General features: G+C 50.5%; 1 protein-coding gene across 1 annotated transcript; it reads left to right on the forward strand.

Annotated features, from left to right (window-relative positions):
* Positions 1-370: 370 nt before the first annotated feature.
* On the forward strand, positions 371-10487 carry Aipl1 (aryl hydrocarbon receptor interacting protein like 1). The gene is made up of 6 exons (XM_052759553.1): positions 371-466; positions 1067-1246; positions 8030-8218; positions 9052-9228; positions 9302-9443; positions 10285-10487. The coding sequence occupies exons 1-6, from the start codon at positions 371-373 to the stop codon at positions 10485-10487; spliced, it is 987 nt and encodes a 328-aa protein (XP_052615513.1).

The raw sequence follows: 10487 nt of genomic DNA on the forward strand, positions 1-10487 counted from the left end.
GCCCCAGGTCTCTCCTGCTGCCTTCCGTCTCCACTCCCTCCTCGCAGAAACATCCGCCGACCTCTTTTGTTGAGGAGGAACAAGAGCAAAGCCTGATGTAGTCACTGTGGGTGTCCGACAGGGGTGTTGCGTCCACTGATCCTGAGTAAAGTGGAAGTCGAGGGGAGTCTGTAGTGGTCAGACGCCCCACCCTCCTTCTGTCTCCCCTCCCTGCCGGGAAATCCTCTGGGTGTCAGCTGCTAAACTGTCCTCCCCTCTGGTGGGATTATCCAGGCCGGCACGGGCCTCTAACTGGGTAATCAGCCACATGACTGTTCCCTGCTTTGGTAGGATTATCTAGGTCTGCGCAGCCCTCTTCCATACCTGCAGCATGGACGTCTCTCTACTCCTCAATGTGGAGGGCGTCAAAAAGACCATTCTGCATGGGGGAACGGGAGAACTCCCTAACTTCATCACTGGCTCCCGAGTGAGTATCCTTCCCCCAGATAGGGTCCCCGTGGTCCCTTTCTGAGTTCCAGCTGTGCCCTGGGCATTGAAAATAGCTTTTTGGCTTTGCCCTAATCCAGCCAGGCAGAACTTTTTCTGGAATTGTCCACCCTACACACCTAGGCTGCCCTGCTTTGGAGTTTATAAATAGGCTTTTTTTTTTTTTTTTTAAAGTAGTTTTCAAGGTAACTTCAGTGTAGGCTAAGAGGAGAGGTTTGGGGGAATTTTCCAGAGCTCCAAATGTCAAGTGAATAGGAAAGACTCTCAGGAGTGACGATGTCTATCCCCCTTGTGTTTGATGGGTCTCCTGGGGTGGATGGACACATCCCTGGACATTTGAGCTTGTTGGGGAAGGAATTCTTGACGCTTGGCTGTGAGAAATGGGCACGGGGTATGCTGGAAAGGAATGGGTTCCTTGTGCAGACTTGCAGGTATGGGGGTGTGTGTCTGAGGTACCTTAGTTTATCAGGTGTGGGTGAGCTGACAGTGAGGACAGCTTTAGGAGCCTGTGGTGGTTGGGTGGCCGCCGCTGGAAATCGGGAGGTATATCGACACCAGGGGCCTCTGTTCTGGGGACTAGGTGACCTTCCATTTCCGAACCATGAAGTGTGATGAGGAGCACACAGTGATTGATGACAGCAGGCAGGTGGGCCAACCCATGAGCATCATCATCGGCAACATGTTCAAGCTGGAGGTGTGGGAGACGCTGCTGACGTCCATGCGGCTCGGTGAAGTGGCTGAGTTCCGGTGCGATACCATCGTGAGTAAGCCGCATGGCTCTTTCCCCGTTCAGTTCCCCCAGACTCTTCCCGGAACTGTCAAGGTTCAGGAGTATTGGGGCAAAATAAGCCTCTGTAGGTGCAGCCTGATCCTCCATTCTCTGCCATCACAAACATGGTGCCCAGCCCTTCAGACAGAGCAGGCCTTGAAGTGGCATGGAGTGTATGGTTGGCTGGGGGGCTGGGGGAGCATGTGGCCTTGCAGGGTAGGAGAGGGCCTCCCCTGTCCTTCCCTTTTTGCTCCGCATCGTAGATCCTGGAGGCTTGTGGCCACTGGGCTCCTTTCGCCCTCCCCCGATTCCTACCAACGCTATGACTCAGCTCACATTTCCGTCACTCATAAGCCATCTTTATGACTTCTTGGTCTGTGATTTGGAGAGACAAGTGTTTCTTAGAGAAACTTGCAAACATGCAAAAGTCAAGAAAAAAAATCATCACGTTCCTGCCCCCTAAGCTGCCATTGTCAGCCCACCACACCTGGATCCTTGTCCCCCCAGGACACTTCCTTTCCTCAACCCACACTGTGTGTGGGCAGATTCCAGACAGCGTGGCAATTCATCCGGGAACACCAGATTTTGTGACTCTAAAACTACTGGACAAAGTAGTTGAAAAGCACAACCACAGCACAACCATTATTAAATCTTCAGAAAACCCAAACACTCCCCTCATGTTCTCTAACTGCCTTTCACAGTTAGGATTCTCTGGCCATCTCATTTATTCTCTTTTAAAAAGTTCATGTTTTACTTTTAAGTGTGCTGATGCATGCGTATCTATGTGGATCCCTTCACATGAGTGCAGGGGCCCATAGAGTACAGAAGAGGGTGTTGGATCTCCTGGAGCTGGAGTTGCAGATGGTTGTGAGCTGCCTGTCATGGGTCCTGGGAACTGAGTTCCACAACCTCTGAAAGAACAGCGAGTGCTCATAACTGTTGACTCGCCCCTCCAGCTCTCTCGTTTATTCTTCATTTGTGTGTCCATGCAGGATCCAAACAAAGCCGATGTGTTAGGCTGAACTGGCGTGGCTCTGTGTCTTCTTTCTCCTCGGGGTCTCCTGCCCCTTTTGGGTCATGGAGGGAACTGAGTTAGTGGTCCTAGAGAGATGCACATTTGGATTCAGTGGGTTGCTTCTGAATGTAATCGTCTAGTATGTTCCTTTATTTCTTGTATTTTTGACAAATGAGCTTTTTTGCCTAAAAGCCTGAAAAGCTCTAATTCTTTCTCCTCTCCTCACTGATTTATTTTTGTGCAGGCTTTCATGTAGCCCGGACTGGCCTCAAACTCCCTGTAGCTGAGGATGACCTTGAACTTCTCATCCTCCTGCCTCTGCCACCCAGGTGTGAGGATTACAGGTGTGTACCACCAAGTCTGGTTTATGTAGTACTCGGGCATTTGTGCATGGCCAGCAAGTACTCTGCCACCCCTGGCCTTTGTTTGGAAGTCAGGGACAGCTCTATGAACTTCCCACTGAGGGCCGGACTGTGTCTGCCTGTCTCATGCAAGACTGAGATTGATGGGTGGGTTCAAGTGTTGACAAGCTGAGCTGTCCATCACAAAGCTCCCCATGGATCTTCACAGCGGATGGTGGATAGATACTCTTTATTTCATGGGGAGCTAATGACCTTTTGGAAAGAGCAGTTTGCTAGAGAGAGAGATTGCATTTGAGATGTATTCTATTAGTGTGGAGTGACCTGGGGAGAGTCTTTCTTCTCTTGCCACTCTGTCTCCTCATCTGTAAATGAACAAATGGCCAGGTTCAGGGCTATTTTGGGAGTCGTAGGATATGATAAAAATGAGTAGAAGTCATAGTGTGCATAAGGCGATTAAAAGGTAGAAGCTACTATTTTGAAGGATGTTGACGATTAACCCCTTCATTTTACTGAGGAGTCATAGACCCCCTGAGTAAGACTCTGAGAGAGGAAGTAATCTGCTTTGGTCCAACCAGTTGAGGGGTAGGTTCCAACTGGGATCCTTAGCCTTCCTGTTGGGTACATGCACCTTTTAATAGAGCCAGACTGCTGCGCCACTGTCTACCATTAGGCGATGCCACGCAACACATTATTACTCCCCTGTGTTCCTCAGCATACTGGAGCCTAGCGTATCTTTTCTTTGCAACAGTCCCGTTGTTATTATTTTAATATTAATGTCATTTAACTAAAAAAAAAATGTGTTTCTGGAGGCTGGAGGGATGGCTCAGTAGTTAAGAGCACTGACTGCTCTTCCAGAGGTCCTGCGTTCAATTCCTGGCAACCGCGTGGTGGCTCACAACCGTCTGTGATGAGATCTGGCGCCCTCTTCTGGCCTGCAGGTATACATGCAGGCAGAACACTTCTAAATAAATAATGTGTTTCTGTCAGTGAAGGACTTCATCCAGTTGGCTTATTCTTCTGTGATATGTTAGTTTAGAACCACCCCTTTTGCCTTTGCTCTCAGGGAGGCATCCCTGAGCTTTCGAGAACACTGTGTACCTGCTTTATGTCTACAAGGCTTTGTCACCAGTAAGACCCGCCCCCTCCCACCTCCTCAGGGTGCATATTTGTTAACATGGTAGGCTGCATGTACTGAAGGCTGTCAATACAAACTTGATTCATGGATTGATTTGTTGTGCAAAACCACAAGTTGCTGCTGCTCCTTCCAGGAGCTGTGCCTTGTGACTCTGTGGTCTTCTGGCCACCTCAGCAGTCATATGATGTCCGTCTCATAGGTGGGTAAGTTTTAGAACATAGGGACTGTTGGTTTTCCCAAGGCTCATGGCTTTCATGGATGTGCATATGAGTCACTTGTCCACCTATACAGCCATACTTTATCCATCTATATATCCATCCACCCACCCACCTACCCAGGCATCAGTTTATTCATACTTCTCTTCAACCAGGGTTCAGTCACAATTTAGTCTTTTGTTATTAAACCTCCCACATCTCCATGAATTTATCCATCTACTCAATCATCCATCCATCCATCCATCCATCCATCCATCCATCCATCCACCAGTTCTCCTACTCAAGTTTCAATTCAATCACTGTTCATTCACAATCAAGGCTTTTTGTTTTGTTTTTGTCTGTGTGTCTGTTCATGTGTAGAGGTCAGCGGTCATGATCAGTCTTGGATGGTCATCCTCACCTTCCTATTTGTTTGAGACAGAGTCTTTTGCTGCTCACTGCTGAGTATATTAGGTTAACTGGCCTGTGAACTTACAGGGATCCTTCTGTCTCTGCTTCTCATCTGCCTGTAGGACTACTGGGACTATAGATGCACCACCTACCACACCTGCTTTATGTGAGTTCCAGAGATCTGAACTTAGGTCCTCACACTTATGTGGCAAGCACTTTCCCCAATACCCATAATCCAGTTTTTCACCACTACATCTATACCATATACATATATATGTATATGGTATGTCTCACCTTATTTACTCTTATATACCTATGCTTTCTTCATCCTCTCTCTTCTTCACATCATCATGCCTTTGCTGGGCACCTATTTTTCTGTGTTAGGAATGATACAGGTGGTCTCTAGCCCTGGAGGAACTGAATTCTGGAGGAGACACTCAGCCCTTTGCAGGGTGTTAGACAACCAGGGCTTGGTATAGAGAACAAAGGCAGAGCACTCTGGGGTCACAAAAGGGGGAAAGCTAACTTCTTCAGAGTCTTGGGGGGACTTCTTCAAGGCGACAATGAGTTGGGTCTTGAAGGACGAGTAACAGTTCACATGGAGTGCCAACTTGACACAAGCTGGAGTCATTTTAGAAGAGGGAGTCTCAATTGTGAAAACGCTCCCACTAGATTGTCCAGTGAGCAAGCCTGTGGGGGCATTTTCATGACTGATGATTGTTTCAGGAGGACCCAGACCATTGTGACCGGTGATCCTGGGTGTTATAAGAAAGCAGGTTGGGGAAGCCATGAGGATCAAGCCAGTAAGCAGACCCCTCCCGTGGCTTCTGCACCAGCGCCCGCCTCCAGGTTCCTGCCCTGATTACTTTGATGATGGACTGTGATGTGGACCTATAAGCTGAAATAAATCCTTTCTGCCTCAAGTTGCTTTTGGTTATGGTGTTTTATCACAGCAATAGAAAGCTAACTAAAACACCTGACCTGGAAAGTGTATGTGTAAGTACATTTAGTTAGCCCCTTCTCTGTGGGCCGGCTCTACTCAAGAACCAGAGTTCTAGACAGACTCAGCCACCAGCAGGGCAATCCCAGGCCCAAGGAAGGGCTGAGTAAGCAGTTGTTGTGTGTTGCTCCCTGTCCTATAATCTGCCTGGACTGTCCTTGCTCGGTCACCTTGAAGTTAGATCTTTGCAGGAACAAGGGCTGCCGCCCTCTCTCTCCCAATACAAAGGCACAGGGTGGACCAGAGCTTCTGGCCCTTTATCTACCTCCAAGGGCTTGTCTCCACCGAGGAACTGTTGTTGGTGCTCAGTCCTGTGAGGCCAGAGAAACAAACTCTGATTCCACAGGAGCTGGGTCCCCAGCTGCCCAGGGGGCAGAGGCAGCTGTTCCAAGTCCACAGGAGGAGATGGGCTAGCAGTGGCAGCACACTTGGGCTCTGGATTCCAGCACAGCTCTTCATTAGCCTGTTAATACTCTGGATTTAAACACTGGCATTACGTTTAAAAACCAGGCCGGACCCCCACCCCAAGTCCAACATGTTGTGAAGGATGGGTGGACTCAGGCTGGGAGTCAGTGGATGTGGTCTGTGACATTCACTGCAGGTGGCAGCCTTCAGTCCAGACAGGGCTTTGGCCTGCACCAGGCTCTGGCTCCAGAGCCAAGAGGGAACCATGGTGATGGGCTCCCCTGATTGCTTGAGTCCTCAGATGTCTAGAGCCCATGAGTGCCAATGGCTGTTCCTGCAGGCTGTAACCTGGTAGGAGGGCTCCAGGATCCTTCCCTTTCTCAAAGTTGGTGCTAGGAGAGTGAAGAACTGTCTTGTCCCCAACCTTGGTTCCTTCTTTTAGGTTCTATCCTACTCCTGATGTTATCCCATAACCCTGGACATAGGCTGGAACACCAGGCCGGCCAGGTTGGCAGGATCTAGCAGAATACAGCCTTTGTCTGAGGTCCTGCTTAACTGGCCTCAGTGGGTTCCTCCCCAAAGCAAGTTGGTGGGAGGTGTGTGCTCCCTCCCTTATTCTAGCCTTAATCCTTCAGACACCTGCCATCTGGCTGTGCCTCTCAGAAGTCAGCCCAGGACATCTTGGGCTAATCCAGGCCGGTGGGGGTGGGGAGAGTGACCTTCGGTCTTCAGCATCTGTCCTTTCCACCAGTGGAGAGACTGGAATGGCTTTGTAGGGGTCTGAACTGGGCATCTTCACTTCCGTGGAGACAGGCTCTGCGGCTCTGCTAGAAAGCTGAGGCCTCGTGTGGAGCAGGCCTCGCTGGATCCCAAGGGCCAACTCCATGCTGGATGCCGCTGGATCAGACCAGACATGCGTTTGCACTGTGGCATTTGATGGCTCTCTCAGATCTGGGGCCCTGCTCCCTCCACTGTTGCATTCTGGGAGCCCTGGGCTTGTGGGACTCAAGGGCTATAAAGGGCAACACGTGGCTAAAAGCACAGCTTGGGGAGGCAGGTTCAAATCCTGTCTGTGTCATGTCTGGCTGTGTAGCCTTGAGCAAGTTGCTTAACCTCTCTGGGCTCCTATTTCTTCATCTGTAGCACAGGGATATTCACGGTGGCTCTTTTGCTGGGTGGTCATAAGGACTAGAGGTGCCAATAGGTCTAGAGCAGTTGGTGGCACCCTGTGAGCTACAGTTGTTCTTGGGTGTCCTGGGATGGCAGTACTGTTGAGAAGGGTGCAGTGTGGGCCGGGTGTAGCCTGGCATGCTCTGAACAGACAGCTAAGACATGTGGTGATATATCGTGTCCCCCAATATATTGTGCATCCTAATGTAGCTAGAGATTTCCTGCCTGGCCCATAGTCAGGACAAATCTCTGTCACCCACCAGTCCCACAGCCGCTCAGACCTGACCAAGTAAACACAGAGACTTATATTGGTTACAAACTGTATGACCGTGGCAGGCTTCTTGCTAACTGTTCTTACAGCTTAAATTAATCCATTTCCATTAATCTATACCTTGCCACATGGCTCGTGTCTTACCAGCATCTTCACATGCTGTTTCTCATCGTGGTGGCTGGCAGTGTCTCTCTGACTCAGTCTTCCACTTCCCAGCCTTATTCTCCTCCTTGTCCTGCCTATACTTCCTGCCTGGCCACTGGCCAATCAGTGATGTATTTATTGACCAATTAGCAACACACTTGACATACAGACCATCCCACAGCATCCTAATAAACTAATCTGGGGTCAGAGGACAGAACAGCCACTAGATAGACATAGAGGCCAGGAAATGGTGGCACACACGCCTTTAATCCTATCACTTGGGAGGCAGAGATCCATCCAGATCTCTGTGAGTTCAAAGTCACACTGGAAACAGCCAGGCATGGTGACTCACGCCTTTAATCCCAGGAAGTGATGGCAGAAAGCAGAAAGGTCTATAAGGCGTGAAAACCAGGAAATAGAGCGGGTAAAGCTTTTAGGCTTTTGAGCAACAGTTCAGCTGAGATTCATTCTGGATGAGGACTCAGAGGCTTCCAGTCCGAGGAAACAGGATCAGCTGAGGAACTGGCAAGGTGAGGTGTCTGTGGCTTGTTCTGCTTCTCTGATCTTCCAGCATTCGCCCCCAATACCTGGCTTCAGGTTTGTTTTCATTAATAAGACCTTTTAAGATTCAGGCTACAAAGACACCACCCCTTCATCTCTCCTACAGCACACAGGGGTCTACCCTATGCTGTCCCGCAGTCTGCGGCAGGTGGCTGAGGGCAAGGACCCCACCGGCTGGCATGTGCACACGTGCGGGTTGGCCAACATGTTCGCGTACCATACTCTGGGCTACGAGGACCTGGATGAGCTACAGAAAGAGCCCCAGCCTCTCATCTTCCTGATTGAGCTACTGCAGGTGGGAGCCAGGTGTGGGAGGGGCTGGCCCAGGCCAGGAGGGATCCTGTAGACCCCTGACCCCATGCCCACTTCACTTGCTTCTCTAGAAAACAAGAGGCTGGCCAGGGACCCCAGCAGAACTGAAGTTGCAACTCCCACCCTCCCCTAAGGAAAAGGCTCATTGAAAACCAAATGTTTGAAAACTAGGATTTAATTTCATTTTTGAAGCACTTTTATTTAATTGGTCACCTGCTTCCAGTTCTGCAAGATTTAGAGTTGCAGCCTCTTCCTTGGTTTCTGTCACTTGTGGGTTTGGACTTGGGTCTAGCGCAGTTAAAGAGCCTGTGTGGAGCTGGAAGAGCCAGGCTCCAGGTGGAGGCCAGGTCGGGATTCAGCTTATGAACAAGGCTGAGGTTGAGGCTAACCCTGAGGACTGGACGGGGAAGTAAAACTGAAAAGAACAGTTGTGTGGTCTGTGCGCTGTGCAAGAGCATCCCTGCAAAGACGCTCTTTGTAGATACTACATACTTGTGTTATTATAATGACAAATTCCCACCAGATGGCAATAAAAGTGTCTCGTTCTGACACAGTGAGTACTCATGACAATTTTCCAACTATTGGAAGCAAGCTTTCCTAAAGAAAGGAGCCTTTTTATAGTTCACCCAAAGGCACCGGCTTGCTTAGGGCAGGGCTGCGCCTTGTTGCTTCCTTGCTCTGTTCTCAAGGTCTTGACCAGCATGCCTGACTCTGGTGTGGTGCCTCACTGGAGCACATGGCAAACCACTTCAGAAGGATGCTGGGGCCATCTTGCTGGGTCCTCCTCACCTGGCTAACCTGTAGCTCCTGGGCTAGGTGGAGGCTCCGAGTGAGTACCAGAGGGAGACGTGGAATCTGAATAATGAGGAGAAGATGCAGGCCGTGCCTCTCCTCCATGGGGAAGGCAACAGGCTCTTCAAGCTGGGCCGCTATGATCAGGCTGCCACCAAGTACCAGGAGGCCATCGTGTGCCTGAGGAACCTTCAGACCAAGGTTGGGAGCTATCTCTGGCTGGGTGGGCTGGGATGAGCCTTAACCAGCTGGTGGCTGAGCTTCTGGCCCGCAGGAGAAGCCCTGGGAGGTTGAGTGGCTGAAGTTGGAGAAGATGACCAACACTCTGATCCTCAACTACTGCCAGTGCCTGCTGAAGAAGGAGGAGTATTATGAGGTGTTGGAGCATACCAGTGACATCCTACGACACCACCCAGGTGCGGCCCTGGCAGGGGTGAGGGAGTGGGAGCTGGGGGTGGGGGAGTGGGGATGGGGGAGTGGGGGTGAGGGTGGAGGAGTAGGGGTGGTGGAGATGGGGGTGGAGGTGGGGTGGGGGTGGGGGAGACACAGGGAGCCAGGCCACAGCCACTTGCCACAGCCTCAGAAGACCTTTCCCACCCTGTGAGGCTTGGACGTTTGTCTTCACCCAGTTGACTCCCCTAAGCCTGACACTGCGTTATAGGTGCATCTGGGTGGGTGATATTTATTGTGGGAGGTGTTTGTTTCAGAGTGAGGACTGGCTACCTAGTCAAGGTTCACTTGGAACTTGTGATCCTCCGGCCTCTGCCTTCAGAGCTCTGGGCTTTACAGGTGTGCACCACCATTGACTTTAGGGAGGTGGTTTTTAAATCTTATTTATTTTTATGCTTTTCAAATGTGCATGTGGCTGTGTAGTCCATGAATTTGGGAGTAGTAGCCAGGCTTTGAAAGGAGGCCAGCAGTCTAGAGAAAAATATGAAATCGACACTGAAAGAAAAATATGAAATTGTCTCTGGCAGTATTTGAGAAGGCGATTGACTAACTCTAAGCATAACAGCACACACCTGCTCCAGGTGTTAAGTACTCCACCCTTATTATTTCACTGAGCCTCACAGACACCCAGATTGTCAGTTATGAGGACAGAGTCTGATGGGACAAAGCTTGGGTCCTCAGAGGGAATAACACAAGAATTCTGAAAGTGAAATTGGTTAGAGGACTTGGAAGAAAGCGAGGTCAGGAAGTCTGACACCAGGGCTTTCTGGGGCTGGCTGGGTGGGTGCAGCTTGCTCATCCCCGCAGGGATCGTGAAGGCCTACTATGTGCGTGCACGCGCTCATGCAGAGGTGTGGAACGCTGAGGAGGCCAAGGCGGACCTCGAGAAAGTGCTGGAGCTGGATCCTTCCATGCGCAAGGCGGTGCTCAGGGAACTGCAGCAGCTGGAGAGCCGCCTGGCAGACAAGCAGGAGGAGGAGCGGCAGCGTTGCCGGAGCATGCTGGCCTAG

The sequence above is a fragment of the Peromyscus californicus genome, unplaced genomic scaffold, assembly GCF_007827085.1.
Source record: "Peromyscus californicus insignis strain IS unplaced genomic scaffold, ASM782708v3 Scaffold_3__1_contigs__length_106647218, whole genome shotgun sequence".
Classification (NCBI taxonomy): Eukaryota; Metazoa; Chordata; class Mammalia; order Rodentia; family Cricetidae; genus Peromyscus; species Peromyscus californicus.

Bases quoted from the DNA above. Each gene is read 5' to 3' on its own strand.
- Aipl1 (XM_052759553.1), top strand. From the start codon at position 371: ATGGACGTCTCTCTACTCCTCAATGTGGAGGGCGTCAAAAAGACCATT. The intron at 8,219-9,051 runs GTGGGAGCCAGG...CTCCTGGGCTAG, and splicing joins TCCTGATTGAGCTACTGCAG to GTGGAGGCTCCGAGTGAGTA. The intron at 9,229-9,301 runs GTTGGGAGCTAT...TCTGGCCCGCAG, and splicing joins TGAGGAACCTTCAGACCAAG to GAGAAGCCCTGGGAGGTTGA.